This window comes from Danio aesculapii, chromosome 9 (assembly GCF_903798145.1).
Source record: "Danio aesculapii chromosome 9, fDanAes4.1, whole genome shotgun sequence".
NCBI lineage: Eukaryota > Metazoa > Chordata > Actinopteri > Cypriniformes > Danionidae > Danio > Danio aesculapii.
Genome location: NC_079443.1, coordinates 51216926 through 51237472, shown reverse-complemented (window position 1 = coordinate 51237472; position 20547 = coordinate 51216926). Strand labels below are relative to the sequence as shown.

At 35.8% G+C, this 20547-nt stretch overlaps 1 protein-coding gene across 1 annotated transcript in view; it reads right to left on the bottom strand.

Annotated features, from left to right (window-relative positions):
- The window catches only part of LOC130235494 (bromodomain adjacent to zinc finger domain protein 2B), an 82371-nt gene that overhangs the window by 46941 nt on the left and 14883 nt on the right, over nucleotides 1-20547 (bottom strand). The window contains exons 11-18 of the mRNA XM_056466083.1: nucleotides 19287-19379; nucleotides 18551-18612; nucleotides 14352-14417; nucleotides 12121-12186; nucleotides 9924-9968; nucleotides 6209-6235; nucleotides 107-172; nucleotides 1-20 (exon numbers count right to left, since the gene is read on the bottom strand). The exon at nucleotides 1-20 is cut by the window's left edge and continues 121 nt beyond it. Coding sequence (XP_056322058.1) covers nucleotides 1-20; nucleotides 107-172; nucleotides 6209-6235; nucleotides 9924-9968; nucleotides 12121-12186; nucleotides 14352-14417; nucleotides 18551-18612; nucleotides 19287-19379 — 445 coding nt within the window. The remainder of the gene's footprint in view (nucleotides 21-106; nucleotides 173-6208; nucleotides 6236-9923; nucleotides 9969-12120; nucleotides 12187-14351; nucleotides 14418-18550; nucleotides 18613-19286; nucleotides 19380-20547) is intronic.

The window sequence follows — 20547 nt, the reverse complement described above, 5'->3', positions numbered from 1 at the left end:
TGTTTCAGTCGCTCTTTCTCCTGCAGAAACATTTCAGAAGTGTCATCAAAAGGATGGAGAGAGGAAAGAGAATGAAGAAATGATGAAAGGAGATTTACAAACACACCTCTGCTTTCTTCTTGGCCTCCATCGCCTTCATCAACATCACATGCTGCCGACGTCTCTCCCTCTCCTACACACACACACACACACACACACGCACACACACGCACACACATTAGAGAAAGATAAAGGAACATTCATTCATTCATTTTATTTACGGCTTAGTCCCTTTAATCTGGGGTCGCCACAGCGGAATGCACCACCAACTTATCCAGCATATGTTTTACACAGCGGATGCCCTTCCCATCACCCAACCCATCACTGAGAAACATCCATACACACAATTTAGCCTTCCCAATTCCCCCAGATGTGTTTGGACTGTGGGGGAAACAGGAGCCCCCGGAGGAAACCAATGCAAACTCCACACAGAAATGCCAACTGATCCAGCCGAGGCTCGAACCAGCGACCTTCTTGCTGTGAGGCGATTGTGCTACCCACTGCGCTACCGTGCTGCAGATAAATAAACAATCAGAACGAAATTAAAGAAAGAAACCAAAGAGAACAAATGAAAAATAGGAAAAATTGTGAAAATAAACATAAAAATGGAAGAAAAAATAAAAATCAATAAAAATAATATCAATAATATAGCAAACAGCAAAATAAAACATCAAATGAATCAACAGAAAATCAATAAAGGCCTAAAAGAAAGAATAAAGGTTAAACAACAAAGAAAAAAAACTAAATAATGAATAAGCATTATATTAAGATCCCAACAGCTGGGTCAGTTGGCATTTCTGTGTGGAGTTTGCATGTTGTTCCCGTGTTGGTGTGGGTTTCCTCCGGATGCTCCAGTGTCCCCCACAAGTTCAAAGACATGTGGTATAGGGGAATTGAATAAGCTAAATTGACCGTAGTGTATGAGTGTGAATGAGCGTGAATGAGTGTTTCCCACTGATGTGTTGCAGCTGGAAGGGCATCCGCTGCGTAAAATATGTGCTGGATAAGTTGGCGGTTCATTCCGCTGTGGAGACCCCTGATTAATAAAGGGACTAAGCTGAAAAGAAAATGAATGAATGAATGAAGATCACAATGTCAAAATAGGAATACATGAGAAAACCAATAAATAAATAAAGAATTCTGGAAAAGACTGAATGCCAGAATAAACAAACAAATAAATAATTAAAAAATTATCTATAATAATTAAAAATGACTAAAAAAATACCAGCAAAAAATATTTAAAAACGAAATTTTTATATAAGAAAACATTAAAAGCATAAAAAAACAACACAAGTAAAATCACAGAACTAAAAACTAAACAAAACTAAACTAAAAATCCTAAAAATTCAAAGAATACAACACAACAATAAAACAACTAAACCAAAACAAAATAACTAATCTAAACAGATGGAACAACTAAAAAAGAAAAAGCAAAGCACAAGACACACAAAAAAGCAACCAAACAAACAAAAGTGTAAACAAAATAGCAGACAACGGAAAAAAGAAAGAAAATAAATAGGGCAAAACTTCAAAAACAAAGACATAATTCACACCTAAAAATAAACAACAAAAAGTGGACCACCACAAAACAAAAACTAAATGATAACAGATGACTTGTATGGCGAATAATGAAAATATACAGCAGAAGCACGAGCATTTAGTGAAAGCGTTTAGCTGAAAGCAGATCTGTCAACCAGCGCTGGTCAGTTCCTACACATCTGCATTAAGGTTCTAGAGTTCCTACACATCTGCATTAAAGTTTTAGAGTTCCTACACATCTGCATTAAAGTTCTAGAGTTCCTACACATCTGCATTAAAGTTCTGGAGTTCCTACACATCTGCATTAAAGTTCTAGAGTTCTTACACATCTGCATTAAAGTTCTGGAGTTCCTACACATCTGCATTAAAGTTCTAGAGTTCCTACACATTTGCATTAAAGTTTTAGAGTTCCTACACATCTGCATTAAAGTTTTAGAGTTCCTATACATCTGCATTAAAGTTTTAGAGTTCCTACACATCTGCATTAAAGTTTTAGAGTTCCTACACATCTGCATTAAAGTTCTGGAGTTCCTACACATCTGCATTAAAGTTCTGGAGTTCCTACACATCTGCATTCAAGTTTTAGAGTTCCTACACATCTGCATTAAAGTTTTAGAGTTCCTACACATCTGCATTAAAGTTTTAGAGTTCCTACTCATCTGCATTAAAGTTCTAGAGTTCCTACACATCTGCATTAAAGTTTTAGAGTTCCTACACATCTGCATTAAAGTTTTAGAGTTCCTACACATCTGCATTAAAGTTTTAGAGTTCCTACACATCTGCATTAAAGTTCTAGAGTTCCTACACATCTGCATTAAAGTTCTAGAGTTCCTACACATCTGCATTAAAGTTTTAGAGTTCCTACACATCTGCATTAAAGTTTTAGAGTTCCTACACATCTGCATTAAAGTTCTAGAGTTCCTACACATCTGCATTAAAGTTTTAGAGTTCCTACACATCTGCATTAAAGTTTTAGAGTTCCTACACATCTGCATTAAAGTTTTAGAGTTCCTACACATCTGCATTAAAGTTTTAGAGTTCCTACACATCTGCATTAAAGTTTTAGAGTTCCTACACATCTGCATTAAAGTTTTAGAGTTCCTACACATCTGCATTAAAGTTTTAGAGTTCCTACACATCTGCATTAAAGTTCTAGAGTTCTTACACATCTGCATTAAAGTTCTGGAGTTCCTACACATCTGCATTAAAGTTCTAGAGTTCCTACACATCTGCATTAAAGTTCTAGAGTTCTTACACATCTGCATTAAAGTTCTGGAGTTCCTACACATCTGCATTAAAGTTCTGGAGTTCCTACACATCTGCATTAAAGTTCTGGAGTTCCTACACATCTGCATTAAAGTTTTAGAGTTCCTACACATCTGCATTAAAGTTTTAGAGTTCCTACACATCTGCATTAAAGTTCTAGAGTTCCTACACATCTGCATTAAAGTTCTAGAGTTCTTACACATCTGCATTAAAGTTTTAGAGTTCCTACACATCTGCATTAAAGTTCTAGAGTTCCTACACATCTGCATTAAAGTTCTAGAGTTCTTACACATCTGCATTAAAGTTCTAGAGTTCCTACACATCTGCATTAAAGTTCTGGAGTTCCTACACATCTGCATTAAAGTTCTAGAGTTCCTACACATCTGCATTAAAGTTCTGGAGTTCCTACACATCTGCATTAAAGTTCTAGAGTTCCTACACATCTGCATTAAAGTTTTAGAGTTCCTACACATCTGCATTAAAGTTTTAGAGTTCCTACACATCTGCATTAAAGTTCTAGAGTTCCTACACATCTGCATTAAAGTTCTAGAGTTCCTACACATCTGCATTAAAGTTTTAGAGTTCCTACACATCTGCATTAAAGTTTTAGAGTTCCTATACATCTGCATTAAAGTTTTAGAGTTCCTACTCATCTGCATTAAAGTTTTAGAGTTCCTACACATCTGCATTAAAGTTCTGGAGTTCCTACACATCTGCATTAAAGTTTTAGAGTTCCTACACATCTGCATTAAAGTTTTAGAGTTCCTACTCATCTGCATTAAAGTTCTGGAGTTCCTACACATCTGCATTAAAGTTCTAGAGTTCCTACACATCTGCATTAAAGTTCTAGAGTTCCTACACATCTGCATTAAAGTTTTAGAGTTCCTACACATCTGCATTAAAGTTTTAGAGTTCCTACACATCTGCATTAAAGTTTTAGAGTTCCTACTCATCTGCATTAAAGTTCTGGAGTACGCAATAAAACTGCAGGTTTTCTATAATCAGCTTGAGGACTTTAGTGCAGGACAGGCAGAAAGAGGTGGAGGGAGACAAGATCCAGTGTATAGACATCAATACGCTTTCTCAGAACACTGTATGAACATTGATGCAGTTATTACAATACTAATAATGAAGCAGGCCGATGCTTTCATTTTTTTATTGCCCGTTTTAAATCTGAAATGGCACAGACGCTTCAGGGGCTTCACAAACACGTCAATGAAAAACAAGCAAACATCTGAATGAATATTTTTGATATTGAGGCTTTTGATGATCACAATCCAGTTTCCAGCAACACAGATGAAATCATGTGACTGATGTGCTGTTAATGATTCATCTCAACTGATCACATTGAAAATAAAAGATGTTTATGTAAAAATTTTGTGTGTACTGTATACGCTCACCAGCCACTTTATTAGGTACACCTGTCCAACTGCTCGTTAACATAAATTTCTAATCAGCCAATCAAGCCATTTAGGCATGTAGACATGGTCAAGACGATCTGCTGCAGTTCAAACCGAGCATCAGAGTGGAGAAGAAAGGTGATTTAAGTGACTTTGAACATGGTATGATTGTTGTTGCCAGACGGGTTGGTCTGAGTATTTCAGAAACTTCTGATCTACTGGGATTTTCACGCACAACCATCTCTAGGGTTTACAGAGAATGGTCAGAGGAGAATGGCCAGACTGGTTAAGGCTGATAGAAAGGCAACAGTAACTCAAATAAGCACTCGTTACAACCGAGGTCTGCAGAAGAGCATCTCTGAACACACAACACGTCCAACCTTGAGGCAGATGGGCTACAGCAGCAGAAATCCACACCGGGCGCCACTCCTGTTAGCTAAGAACAGGAAACTGAGGCTACAATTCACACAGGCTCAACAAAACTGGACAATAGAAGATTGGAGAAACGTTGCCTGGTCTGATGAGTCTCCATTTCTGCTGCGACATTCAGATGGTCGGGTCAGAATTTGGCATCAACAACATGAAAGCATGGATCCATCCTGCCTTGTATCAATGGTTCAGGCTGGTGGTGGTGGTGTAATGGTGTGGAGGATATTTTCTTGGCACACTTTGGGTCATTAGTACCAATTGAGCATCGTGTCCACGCCACAGCCAACCTGAGTATTGTTGCTGACCATGTCCATCCCTTTATGACCACAGTGTCCCCATCTTCTTATGGCTACCTCCAGCAGGATAACGCGCCAGGTCATGAAGCGTGAATCATCTCAGACTGGTTTCTTGAACATGAAAAAGTATTCAAAATGGCCTCCACAGTCACCAGGACTCAATCCAATAGAGCACCTTTGGGATATGGTGGAACGGGAAATTTGCATCATGGATGTGCAGCCGACAAATCTGCAGCAACTGTGTGATGCTACCATGTCAGTATGGAGCAAAATCTCTGAGGAATATTTCCAGTATCTTGTTAAATCTATGACACGAAGGATTAAAGCAGTTCTGAAGGCAAAACGGGGTTCAACCCAGTACTAGTAAGGTGTACCAAATAAAGTGGCCGGTGAATGTATATAAATATTAATAAGCATGTAAATAAAGTATATTCATTTTGTGTGTGTGCTCTTATATACAGATAATAAATATACACAGTACAAACACACATATATTATGTGAATTCAAACTTCTTTTTATATATAATTTATTAATTTTGTATTTGCGATTAGTCACGATTAATTGTTAAACAGCACTGCTGATGTGTTTTAACAAATATATACAGTAATGTCTCTGTTCCAAAACAGTGAGCTGCCTTTTTACTGTGTATTGCTAAAAAAATAATGTAAATATAAAAAAAATATCCAGCATAAACCTTATAATATTATAAACACTTCATAATATTGGCCAAATTACTATTTATATCATTAAAATGATTATTATTTACTAGTAATAATAAATTCTTAACTGATGTACAATATAATAGTACATGTTCAACAAAAATGATCCTTGAAAACTTTTTTTATTAAGGAACAAACTGAGCAATAGCAAATCTATTAATTATGTTATATCAGATGTCTCTAAAATAACAGTAAAACATGAATTATGTTTATACAATTACTCAAAAACCTCTCTCACCTTTATGCATTTTACCAACAATGCATTATGGGATCACTCTGTCTGCAAACAAAATGTATCTGTATAATGACACTGCATCTATCGGGACTGCACCTATACTCCCTTAAAACACACACTACATAGGCAGCTCACTAGCTTTCAGAAAAGAGCTCATTCTCTCTCCATTTGCAGGCAGATCAAGCAGGCGTCATGCAAGAAGACGAAGCAGTCAAAGAGCAAAACACCCCAAATCACAAGCATTTCACAACGGGTTAGACGTACAGAAGTAAACATACCCATACCATATCTAGTCTATGTCTCTCCAACTCCTGGCAGAGAGAGAGTCGGCAAAGCAGAGCAAAAATCAATCAATAAATCAATGCATACAACCCTATTGATCAACTCCCCAGAAGACAGATTACCCATAATACATTCAGAGAAACAGTTCAGGAAAAAAATATTAAATAACACTGATTTAATTTCCATTCTTAGCTAGAAATTTCCCTTTAAACCTTTAACTGCAGCCCCCACATTTTGAACATAGACTGAAGTGAAATGATTGGCAATCTTCAACGCTTTGGAGCACAGATTTAAGCTTGGTCTCATTTTGAAGAAGACAGATGTCAGATTGTAGGTGAAGTGAAACAAGTTCAAAAAAGTTAAACAAAGCTAAAGTTTTGTGCCTTTATGTTTATGAAAATTCTAAAACAATAAATGTATGGGTGACACTTTATAAAGCTACACACTATCAATCAATTATTGAGCATTAGCAAATAGTGAATTCATTATCTGTTAAGCATTAACTTTCCATTAACAGATGTTAGCAAGCAGTTTATAAATACAGCTACAAATGCTGTATTCCTGACTTATAAGCACATTTCTAATGTGCTTGATTGTGTTTTCATTTATTCATTCATTTTCTTTTTGGTTTAGTCCCTTTATTTATCTGGGGTCGCCACAGCGGAATGAACCGCCAACTTATCCAGCATTTGTTTTATGCAGCGGATGCCCTTCCAGCTGCAACCCATCACTGGGAAACACATATGTGTATGTGTATATATATTCACACACAAATACACTACGGACAATTTAGCCTACCCAATTCACCTGTACCACATGTCTTTGGACTGTGGAAAGCGAACGCAGGGAGAACATGCAAACTCCACAGCCAAGGCTCGAAGCAGCGACCGTCTTGCTGTGAGGCGACAGCACTACCTACTGCACCACTGCGTCGCCTATATTGTGTTTTCATACTTTGTTAATAATTATTTTTTCATTAATTAAGTATTACATTATTTACAAACTAGTCATTTAAGAATAGTTAGTGCTATTATAAGATTATTCAGAATGCATAAGTACACGATTAATAAACTATTCAAATGAACATACACATATCTTATTATTCAGGCATTTACTAGTAGTTACTTAGTAAGTTAATAAATGCTTTAACTCAACTTTGTCCAGTTTTATGACCTAATCAAGTGAGGACTATGTGCTTTATAAATCCCCTATAAATGACTAGTAAAGGCTCAGTTATATTCTAAACAGGGAAAAAAGAAAATAAATATATGAGTAAATATATGAATATGAGCAAATGAAACTGTATCAAATGAAAAATAAATCTTTGCAATCTCATCTAAAATAACAATACTGTGCAGCTTAAACATGGATAAATAGCATTGAAATGTTGTTTCATAATATATTGCTAAATTATTATATTGTTATTTTATCCTATTTTATTTAATTGTATTTATTTCTAATTGTATTTTGACACTCCTGTTATCCGACAATGTTTAAAGTTGACAGTAATTTTATTTTTAAGACTGCAAACATTTACTGTTCATTTGATACTGAGCCTTTAGTTGTCATTTATAAGGGATTTATAAAGCATGAATAGTTCTCACTTTAGATTAGGTCACAAAACAGCATCAAGTTGAGTTAATAAAGCATGTATTAACATACATAGCAACGATTACTATATTCCTGAATATTAATAATTATAAATGTTTATTAATCGTTTACTAACTTACATTCGTTCTGAATGATTCCAAAAACACCAACTATTCTTAAATACAACTGGTTTGTAAATAATGCAATACCACAATGACGTCTGGTGTTTTCCAGACTTCAGCGCCTAGACTGCAGCTCCGCACAGGAAGTTTGGCTAGAGGAGAAATGGTCGTGCACAACTGAGCCTGGTTTCTCTCGAGGTTTTTATCCCTTTTGTTAGTTGGTGAAGTTTTGTTTCTCACCACTGGCTTGTTTGGTTGGGACTTGTGGAGCTGAGCATTGATGGATTTGCTCTTCAGTGTTTGGACTTTCAGCAGTGAAATTTATTCGACACTGAACTGAACTTCAACTGGACTGACACAATTTCAATTTACTAGAACTTTTATGTTAAGCTGCTTTGACACAATCTACATTGTAAAAGCGCTACAGGAATAAATATGAATACTGAATTTAGTAATGGACAATTAATAAGTAAAAAAGTATGAAAATACAATCATTAAGCACATTATAAATGTGCTTATAAGATTACAGCATTTGTAGCTGTATTTATAAACTGCTTACTAACGTCTATTAATGTAGAGTTAAAGCTTAACAAATAATGAATTAACTATTTGCTAATGCTTAATAGATGATTCATCATGTGTAATTATTAGTGTTGCCAATGTATGTTATTATAAAACAAAACGTGAATTTTACAAAATATGTTTTAGCCCTAAATTGACAGAAAATCACAACTAAATATCTGAACAAATTATATACCAAATGTGAAACTGATATCTCAAAAAAAAATTATAATAATAAAAAAAAAGAGCTTTCAGTAAGATTTTGTTTGGCTGCAGTACCAAAAATCATCAGTTTCCATTGATGACCATACGAGAGCGCCCCCTGCTTTTTTCATATATTTGCCAATATTTGTAAAGTAGACATAACATTCTGAAGTAGTATGAGCAGATTATCTGTATTTGATATGAATTTAGCCTCCAAATAACATCTAAACAAAAATTTACATGTGGATTGCTGTAGCAAAGTAATGCTTTACGACTGTAAGAAGCATCCTTGTTGCAAATTATAAAAAAGCTGTTGCTTAATGATATCTATCAAAAATCAGTCACCAGATATGAAGACTAGACATTTTAAGTGTTCAAATGATATATAGCTTGTCATGAGTGCTTTATGATGAAGGTTTAAAAGTGTAACTGTGAATGGTCTGACACGTAAATGGTCTGACAGGTTATGAAATGTGATTTAATCTTAACTAATCGTAACCTAAGTTACTTTACTCTTCCTAAGTAACAAAAATAAAAATGTATTCAGAAGTCTTTGACCGTTCCAATGATATATATAGTTTGTCATGATTAGATTAGGATTTAATTGCATGATGTAAGTGATGTAAACTTAAGTGTCCCGATGGCAGGAATAAGAGTTGAGGGGTTAAAAACATTTATTTGGTAACATGTTATTATAAGATTCCATTAGTAAATGTTATTTATTATACTACGCACTCAAGCTATTTATACTATATCAAAACCTTTATGATGCTCATTGGTTAATCAGAATCAAGCATTCAACAGCCCAAAACGACATTAAAGGGATAGTTCACGCAAAACTAAAAATCCTGTCATCATTTCCTCACCCTTTACTTGTTTAAAACCTTCATGAGTTTCTTTCTTCTGTTAGACACAAAATAATATATTTTGAAGAATGTTGGAAACCTGTAACCATTGACTTCTATTGTATTTGTTTTCCTACTATGAAAGTCAATGGTTACCGGTATTCAGATTTCTCCAAAAAAAGCTTTGTGTGTTCAACAGAATGAAGAAAATCCTACAGGATTAAAACCACTTGAGGGAGAGTAAATAGTTGATAAATGCTCATGTTTGGGGTGAACTATCCCTTAAATTTGTAAATCTTTTTGTAAAACGTAACCCAAAAATCATATATAGAAAAAAAAGACATTTATTCAGAGTAATATTGTTGATGAATCGGCTCATATAGATTTTCTGATACCTGGTGCTTGAGAATGATGGCCTGCTGTCTGCGCAGCTCCTTGTCCTTCAGACAGAGATGAGAAAAATAAATTAAAAGGTGCAAATATTCCCTGATTTCCATTACTGAGATGAGAGCGAGAGACAGGGATGCAGATGGAGGGATGTCATAAACTGATAGGATTTCCTCCATTTATTTTCGCAGTATATTGAAATGTCTGGGTCTTTGATTGACAGGCGTGCGGTCGAGTGGGATCTGGCTGTTAATGTAAAAATGAGAAACGAGCAGTTTCCTAATTCAGTTACTCAATTCACTTGCAGAAATGCATATAAAAATATGCACTGGGTCAGTGTCAGATCGGTTTTAAATTAAAGCATCTTTTTGCCGTCTCATCATGTTTCTGATCGTATAAAATCCTTTACATTTACGTTTAGTCATTTATCAGATGCTTTTGTTTGGGTCTTATTTAAACTTAAATAATACCTAAATCTACCTTATCTTAAAGGTGCAGTATGCAAGTTTGACACCCAGTGGTTGAACTATTCAGGTATTGCACTCCTGGATTAAAACAAATGCAAGCGCGGGTTGCCAGATTGAGGACAGGAGCGAGTGATTTAAACAGTGTTCTAAATAAAAGCAACGGCACCTGATTAAAGGAATATTTTACATATTAAAGAGTTTTTTCCTAACCAACACCTTGAATTGATATATTAGAAACGGCTTAAATTTCTCACAGGTGAACAACAGAAAACTGACAATGATCACCTCAGGTAAACCTCATGTGCTTTATTCAGTGTTAAATGCTAATAATGTGAGTTTGAATGCCATTTCACATTGCATTTGTTGCCATATACTGAAAGCAGCAGCAGATAGTTCACCTCAGATCTGGAAAATAAAATAAACCGTCTGAAACTGAACTTTAGAACTGAGACTCAGTGCAAACCAACACATATCAGTGATTCAGCATCTACATTTAATAATGTTAAAGAGGGTTAATATGTATTAAGCAGATTATAAACCTTATCATTTCATGAGTGTGTGCATATTCTGTGCTTCTGAATGGCTGTTTTTAAAATATCTGTCGCGTTTCATCTGGTACAAACAGCCAAATTGCTCATCACTGCAAATCTCGTCACGTAGCATGTTGTTAGGACACATAATTACAATGTAATCTGCTCACCTAATGTTTACTTTTGTAATATTTATATCATTTGCTAATTAATAACCTCATGAGGAACTGAATCTACGTCTCATTTCGGAGTCTGCTTCTGTCCACTGGAGGTCGCATTTCGAGGTCGTAAAATGGCATTCATGCTTTGAGAGCCTTCCTTATTGAATGAGTGAATGAAATACGTGGCTTTCCACCAAGGCAACCCGGGGTGCTGAAATATAATTGGCTAAACTGGCATTGGGCGGGTTAAAATGACCAAAACAAAGACAGCGTTCTGGCACAGAAAACACATTGTCAAAGCAGAATATCTGACTTCAGCATTGTGTTTCAGATAAACAAGACTGTTCTCTTAGCATGTTTCTGAAATATCTGCAAACATATTATAGTATTTTTATGCTTTAAGTCAAAAACGTACATACAGCACCTTTAAATAATACCTTAAAAAATACCTAAAATAACAATTGTGGCTGTAAATTTAAATCACTCAACATATTTTTTTCATCAAATAAATGATAATGAATTTACTCTTACTGGGTTCTTTGTGTTTATTAGGATAAATGATGATCCTGTTATGAATTAGTCTTGGAAATTATTTGAGGGAAGCATGAAATTAGGAAACAGTAGGAAAATGAAATAAACAGCTCACAGAAAAAATAAATGCATTAATGGCGCAGTGGGTAGAGCTGTCGCCTCACAGCAAGAAGGTTGCTGGTTCGAGCCTCGGCTGGGTCAGTTGGCGTTTCTGTGTGGAGTTTGCATGTTCTCCCTGCATTTGTGTAGGTTTCCTCCAGGTGCTCCGGTTTCCCCCACAGTCCAAAGACATGCGGTACAGGTGAATTGGTTAAGTTTAATTGTCCATAGTGTATGTGTGTGTGCGAATGAGTGTGTATGGGTTTCCCAGTAATGGGTTGCGGCTGGAAGGGCATCCGCTGCGTAAAACATATGCTGGATAAGTTGGCAGTTCATTCCGCTGTGGCGACCCCAGATTAATAAAGGGATTAAGCCGAAAAGAAAATGATTGAATGAATGAATGAACAAACAAACAACCTTTATTCGTTTTTCAGCTTCTAGTATTTTGGCGCTGACAGCCTCTTCCTTCTTTTTTCTTTTAGCCTGTGAACAAACATATTTGACAGTTATGCTACTTAATGAAACTAAATAATATAAAAAATAAAATAAACAATCTAATACATGCAACAACATATAAACAAAGTATTTTGATTGTTATATCACATTTTTTTCTACATATAAAAAAATTGACAACATAAAAAAATATGTTTTCCAAAAGCTTAAAAGCTTATTTTTCCACAGAGGAAACATAATTCAAAATGAAGTTATTGTATTTGTATAATATAATTTTATATATTTATAAACAAAACGTTCAGACACATTTTTATTCACACTATTCCACAACCTTTATAATAAAGTCAACAAAACTGACAAAACTTTTCCATCAAAATATTAGGTTTGCTTTAGGGATGCACAATATATCGGCGGCCATATCGTTATTGGCAGATAAACACTATTTTTAATGTTATCGTTATCGGTCAGATGTTAAAATTAGCCTGATATATTTAAGCAGATAAACTACGTAATTGTACAGAACTGCCTGCCTCGCGTATGCGTGGGTTGAACTTGTTCAGACTTGTCCAGTGCACTATAACGCTTTCCTCACATTGTTTATTCCTTCAGAGTCCGTCCTTCCTTTGTGTGGTATTGCGGTGCGTTAATAACCATATTCCTAATCATTGTAGATCTGTTTGATAGAGTGTCATTGTGTATTTTGGTTTAAATAGCCTCAGGAAAAATATCACACGTGTAAACATAATAGCAGCGATGCCACGTGCTAAACAACTCATTGGGTTGTTTGTAATCTAATATGATTGTTATAATAAACGCGTTGCTTACCATGTGTTGTTAATGTAGGATGGTATTCAGTTTGATCGACATATTCACATTGATTATAATGAGTTTTGGGGTGAGTCAGTCTTCTAATTCTCGACTGCAACTTGTTCAGAATGCAGCTGCACGTCTTTTAACTGGCACACGCAAATACGAGCACATCACCCCGATTTAATCTTCTCCTCACTGGCTGCCCGTGCATTTCAGGATCCATTTTAGGTTACTTTTGTTTTTAAGTGTCTAAATGACCTCTACACCTCTTTACCTCTCTGAGCTTCTCTATTAGACAAGCCTCTTCCATTACTGTTTTTAAATCTCTTCTTAAAACCCACTTGTTCAGTTTGGCTTTCAGCACAGCGTGAGATGTTAACATCTTATGTTCATTTATTTGTATTTTAAAGTTTGTTTTACTCTCTGTTGTCAGCACTGTGTTGTTTTAAAGTGCTTTATAAATTAAATTGAACTGAATTGAGTGCACATGAGGGCTATAACCGCACACAGACACACATATCTGATATGACAGCCTTCACAGCAGCACGAGGGAGAGGTGTGCCAGTCACTGAATCCAGTATAGGGGCTCTCAACTCACTGACACATTCTGTCTTTATATTATGCTCTGTGTTTGTAATGAAGTCATCTGTGCTCAATACTCAGGTGTTGTATTAAAATCTGAGTCCGCTTCGCGTGCACGTGTCTGACGTGTCACACAGCACCTGCAGTTAAAGTCTCAAACTCACAGCGGTTCATCATAAACTTTTCATTGATCAGTTTTCCCACAACTGACAGCAAAAATGAAGATAGAAGCGTTGTCTGATTGACAAGCAGCACCTACATGTGTTTAAAAGAATATAAAACGCCAAATAGGATGAATTTATGCAGCATTTTCTAAAGTAAAACATCCTATCTGTATTTAGCTTTTCACTTGTACAGTGACTCCGATCAAAACACCTCTCAAAAGACTTTATTCTGACAGTACATATTTGCACATGTATATTACTGTGACACGTTTCATTCAAGAACATTTGAGCTGGTTTCAGTCTTTAGCTCTTTCACTTTCATTTTGTTTAAAATATATTTATTTAACCCAAAAATCCATATTGGTGCATCCCTATTTTGGATACATGTTATTTACTGTATATAACAATTATGCTAATTGTAAATGTTTGATTGGACTGTATACGCTACAAAACAGTTAATTAACAGTTAATTCAGTTATCAAGGCAAGCCACTGGACAAAAGTGATGTGTTCTGTAGCCAATAATAATAATAATAATAATAATAATAATAATAATAACAATCATATTTTTAAGGGGGCTAATAATCTTGACCTTAGCAGTGTTTATGCTCTTTAAATATGAATATATTTATATATACACCTCCAAAACCTGTCGAGCTCGTAGTTCCTTCTCCATTCGGACCTGCTGGATTCTCCGGAACCTTTCCTAAAAGGTAGGAATGAGAAATGATGAGCTGCATTTCATTTTTCTACAATGATGAATTTTAAAGTCTCAAACATGTTATGCATCAACAAAAATTAGCATCGAGTTGGCTGATCTTAAAGGAATAGTTCACCAAAAAATGAAAATTCTGTCATTATTTCCTCATCCTCTAATTATTTATTTATTTATTCATTTATTCATTCATTCTATTTTTTAAACAGGAAAGGATTAAAAGTTAATCAGGCCAGACTCAGCATGAATGCTGTTTACCAGCAGGTTCCTGCTCTGCAGAACAGAAACACACACACACCCTAAACATTTCTTCCATCGACACATTAAAAACAGTACAAACGTTCACCAAACAAACTAAATTAAAGAGCCCATATTATACATGAAATAGGGTCATATTTAGGTTGTAAGGGTCTCCAACAACAGTCTAATATGCATGCAAGGTCATAAAACACTTTGATGGTCTTATAATCTGCATTTATTTTTACCTAATTATCCCAACGACTCCCATATGAATCGTTCAGCGATTCATTTGTTCCCAACCCCCTCCTCAGCGCGAAGCTAATCTGCGCTGATTGGACCGATGACAGCCTGCTGCGATTGGTCGACAGTGACAGGCTTCAGCACGAGACAGAGTGAAATGCCCAGCTGGTAATCAACTATATAAAAGTAGTCACAGTGCACACGCGCTTCATAGTGTAAGGCTTTTTTCACACACACACACAACCCTCCTCAGAAGAACTGGGGAGATCGACGCGAGTCTCTCTCTCACACACACACACAACGCTCCTCAGAAGAACTAGGGAAAGCGACGCGAGTCTCTCTCTCTCTCTCTCTCTCTCTCTCTCTCTCTCTCTCTCTCTCTCACACACACACACACACACACAACGCTCCTCAGAAAAACTAGGGAAAGCGACGCGAGTCTCTCTCTCTCTCTCTCCCTCTCTCTCTCTCTCTCTCTCTCTCTCACACACACACACACACAACGCTCCTCAGAAGAACCAGGGAAAGCGACGCGAGTCTCTCTCTCTCTCTCTCACACACACACACAAGGCTCCTCAGGAGAACTAGGGAAAGCGACGCGAGTCTCTCTCTCTCTCTCACACACACACACACACACACACACACACAACGCTCCTCAGAAGAACTAGGGAAAGTGACACAAGTCTCCTGTCTCCTAGCTTACGATCGATCGCCATAGCAACGACAAACGGCAGTGGAACGCGAGCTCACAAAAGCCTTTAATGTTAAATCCGTAAACAAAGCGGCACGCGTCGCGTTTTTAACGTGGCTTACATGTGATAAGAGAATATAAAGAGTAACCGCGTGTACTGTACCAGGTTAACAACTCATCTTTGGGTAGAGACTGTCAATATTATCCATCTGAGCACAGCGTGACTTCATTCGACCGGCGGCGTCTGTGTGTGTGTGTCTAGTGTTTTTTCTGTGTTAGTGGGCGGGGCCGCAGGTTTCAAATCTCCCTGGTTTGCGCGCGTAACTACTGGCGAGGCTTGTGTTTCGTGGCTGCGTCATCGCGAAACACCTAATGACTCGTTATCAAGGCGACTCGTTTGAAGCACTATGAGTCGACTCTTTTATAGATGAATCAATAGTTTTAAACACTGTACACTTACAGATTTAAGCCTTAGCTGGATATTTCACTTCACTTAGAGCTGTGTTACACACTACATGGAAGGGCATTTTCAAAAACCCATAATATGGGCTCTTTAAGAGAAACAGGCCCAGCAATAGTTGGCCATCAGAGATTTGGGGGGAAAAAAGGCTCAGTGTTGTTGTTAAACCTAAATATACACTTGTTACAAATCAGTTTGAGTTTCTTTCTTCTGTTGAACATAAAGGAAAATTTACTAAAGAAGTATATTGGAAAAAACAACCATTGACTTCTATAATCGATCAGTGCGCAAAGGTCTCTCACACACTTTCGCACACACACACACATGCACAAACACTACTCAATATGAAACTAAGCTTTTTTTTGCACTGCAACAGATGATTAACAATAAAAACGACACATTTACCTCTTCACAGCAGGGAAAAATAGCAACAATCAAGAATGCATGATTATATGCTGTCATGGCTTTGCAATCAACAAATGTGATTATAATAGAAGTGAATTGGGCAAAAACAGCCACCAACATAACGAAAGGGAAGTCAATTTACCCAGATTACATTGTTAAGTTTTTGAACACTTTCAAACTATTTTACTTCACTACATTCCAAAACAAAATATTGCACTTTTTACTGTACTTTAAACAACTCACTGATTCAAATGATCTGTTCAGAGTGAGTCTCCTGTAAACAACTCACTGATTCAAATGATCTGTTCAGAGTGAGTCTCCTATAAACAACTCACTGATTCAAATAATCCATTCAGAGTGAGTCTCCTGTAAACAACTTACTGATTCAAATGATCCATTCAGAGTGAGTCTCCACTAAACAACTTACTGATTCAAATGATCTGTTCAGAGTGAGTCTCCTGTAAACAACTCACTGATTCAAATGATCCATTCAGAGTGAGTCTCCTGTAAACAACTCATTGATTCAAATGATTAATTCAGAGTGAGTATCCTGTAAACAACTCACTGATTCAAATGATCCATTCAGAGCGAGTCTCCTGTAAACAACTCACTGATTCAAATTATTCATTCAGAGAATCATTTGAATCAAATGATTCATTCCCAAAATATGTCTCAAAATAAGACTTGCCACCAAAAATCATTCCATTTTCTGAAATACAGAGAAAGCTGTGGCCAAATTAAGACCCTAAATCGGCCCAAAGGGGATGAAAACATCCACAAAAATCACACAAGGGTTATTTCTCCATATCTGGCTAAAGATACTCAAACTCAAATTGGCAGGAGGCCATATCAGTGACTGACAATTCATAGGAGGGCCGTTCTAACATTTAAGCACAAGTAAGAAGTGGAAACCTGACGTAATTGATGCACTCAGACATTCTTCCTCAGAGTATCAAAGCTCCTTCTTTTTGTTTCTTGCTTTACATATTGAAGGGGGAGTTTAAATTGCTATGAAAATACTACAATTTAATAATCGGCAGAATAATTATTATTATTATTATTCTGCCCCAGTCAATTGTTGCTTAACCAAAACTTTAACAGATAACGTAAGACAGCAGAAAGCAGGTTGGTTAACTTTACTGACTTTTCTGGCAATAGCTCTTTTCAATATCATAATTTTATGTAAAACTACAACAAAGAGGGGGAAAGTATGTTCATATTCACATTTACTTTAACAAGTTCAGTTCAGCCAGCAGTAAACCTCTACTAAAGCACATTTTTTATACAATTCTTAATAAGCATACGAGGAAAATCTATTAAATGAGACCATTTGAATTGAATATTAGCAAAATTAATATATTTACACACCCAGCATAATGTGTAAGCCATGAAGAAGTGTTTGTACAACAAAATACATCAATAATCGAACAACCCTTGAATATTTACAAAAATAGAGCTTTAGTAAAAATAGAGCACTTACGGACATTCATTTCAACGTTTCAATCAGCCCCAGAAATAATCTTCATGTGTGTTACTCTCGACCGCAAGCTAAGAGAAACCGAAAGTAACCCAAACATATAGTACAGTACCTTAAATGTCCAGTAGGTGGGGGTCAAAACCACAAGTGTATATGCGACTGCACAACAATGATAGTGGTTCAAAAATATGTTTTATTAGGCCGAATCTTGTTATATTTTTGGCGTCAGTTGCGGAGAGGAGGGAGGAGAAGGAGGGGATGGTCCACGAGCCTGCAGTTTGAGACCCCTGCCTTAAAAATTGGTAACATGTTGGTATTGGGTACATGTTATAATAAGCTTCCATTAGTTCATGTTATTTGTTTTTTTTTTGTTTGTTCCCACTATGGATGATGTCAAAGGCGTTTTTTCCCCCAGCATTCTTCAGAGTATCTTGTTTTGTGTTCAACAGAAGAAAGAAATTCATTAAAGTTTAGAACCACTTTAGTGTGAGTAAATGTAGAGGACATTTTCATTTTTGGGGGAACTATCCTTATGAATGCTCACATCAATGATATACAAAAACATTCAAGTGAATCTGAAACAGTCTGAGGAACCGTGGCTGATTTCTGACCTGCTGTTTGAGGATCTTCATTTGCTCCTTGTGTTTCCGCCGCTCTTCTGCTGCCATGATTGCTGGGGAGGAAATGATAATCAGGTTTTAAAGCATTCAAGATACCAGAAACGTCTGTAAAACCCAGTAGTGGAGAGTAACTAAGTATTTTTACTTCACTACTGTACTTGTTTCTTATATTTTAAGTATCTGTATCTGATTATTTCTAATTTAAGGAACCTTTATTTTACTTCACTACATTCCAAAACAAAATATTGCACTTTTTACTGTACTTTAAACAACTTACTGATTCAAATGATCTGTTCAGAGTGAGTCTCCTGTAAACAACTCACTGATTCAAATGATCTGTTCAGAGTGAGTCTCCACTAAACACCTCACTGATTCACATGATCTGTTCAGAGTGAGTCTCTTGTAAACAACTCACTGATTCAAATGATCTGTTCAGAGTGAGTCTCCTGTAAACAACTCACTGATTCAAATGATCTGTTCAGAGTGAGTCTCCACTAAACAACTCACTGATTCGAATGATCTGTTCAGAGTGAGTCTCCACTAAACAACTCACTGATTTGAATGATCTGTTCAGAGTGAGTCTCCTGTAAACAACTCACTGATTCAAATGATCCCCTCAGATTCATATGATTAAAGGAAAAGGAGGACTTGATACCTCCACGGCAGTAATATTTTATTAGGCCATCTGTACTTTTACTCAGATGTGTAATTTGTGTATTTCGCTCACCTTGCTGTCTCCTGGCCTCTTTTGCTGCTCGTGCCAGAGCTTGTTTCTCCAGTTTCCTCATAAGCTTCATTTGAGCCACCTGACGTGCAATTTCTGACAAATACAGGAGATATTAATAATAAATCCATCTACTGTACCTACAACTCAGCAGACAAAAAACATGAGATCACCACAACATATAGAGTTGAAGTCAGAATTATTTGCCCTTTTCTTTTCAAATATTTCTCAAATGATGTTTAACAGAGCAAGGAAATATTCACAGTATTTCCTATAATATTTTTTCTTCTAGAGAAAGTCTTATTTGTTTTATTTCGGCTAGAATAAAAGCAATTCTTTATTTTTAAAAACCATTTTAAGATCAAAATTATTCACCCCCTTGACAATATTTGTTTTTCAGATAGTCTACGGAACGAACCATCGTTATAAAATAATTGCCTAATTACCCTAACCTGGCTAGTTAACCAAATTAACCTAGTTAAGCCTTTAAATGTCACTTTAAGCTGTATAGAAGTGTCTTGAAGAATATCTAGTCAAACATTATTTACTGTCATCATGACAAAGATAAATAAATTAGTTATTAAAAATTAAAATTATGTTTTAAAAAATGTGTTGAAAAAACCTCTACTAAACAGAAATTGGGGAAAAAATAAACAAGGAGACTAATAATTCTGTAATATAAAGTGTATATAAAATAATACATATATAATACATATATAATACATATATATATATATATATATATATATATATATATATTTAAATATATATGTATTATATATGTATTATTTTATATATAAAAAAAATTATATACATGTATATATATATATATATGTATATATATATGTATATGTATATATATATATATATATATATATATATATATATATATATATATATATATATATATATATACATATATATATACATATATATATATATATATATACATATACATATACATATATATATACATTCTATTTGGGAAAATGATATAGTGAGATTATCATATTAATCACCCAGTCTTAAATCCATCCATTGCTTTGTGCAACTACTGACTCTTAAGCTGCGGTCACACTGGACTTTTCTCCCCATAGACTTACATTCATACGCACTTGAATGCGTCAGACCGGAAACGCAAGTTCGTGCATGCAGTTCACTGCGTTGCAAAGTTCAAGCTTGGTGAACTCTGACCTGCGAAATGGCATCACTTGACTGCGTGAGACCCATCGAGGATCAAAACAGGACCTCTCTGGACAGAAAT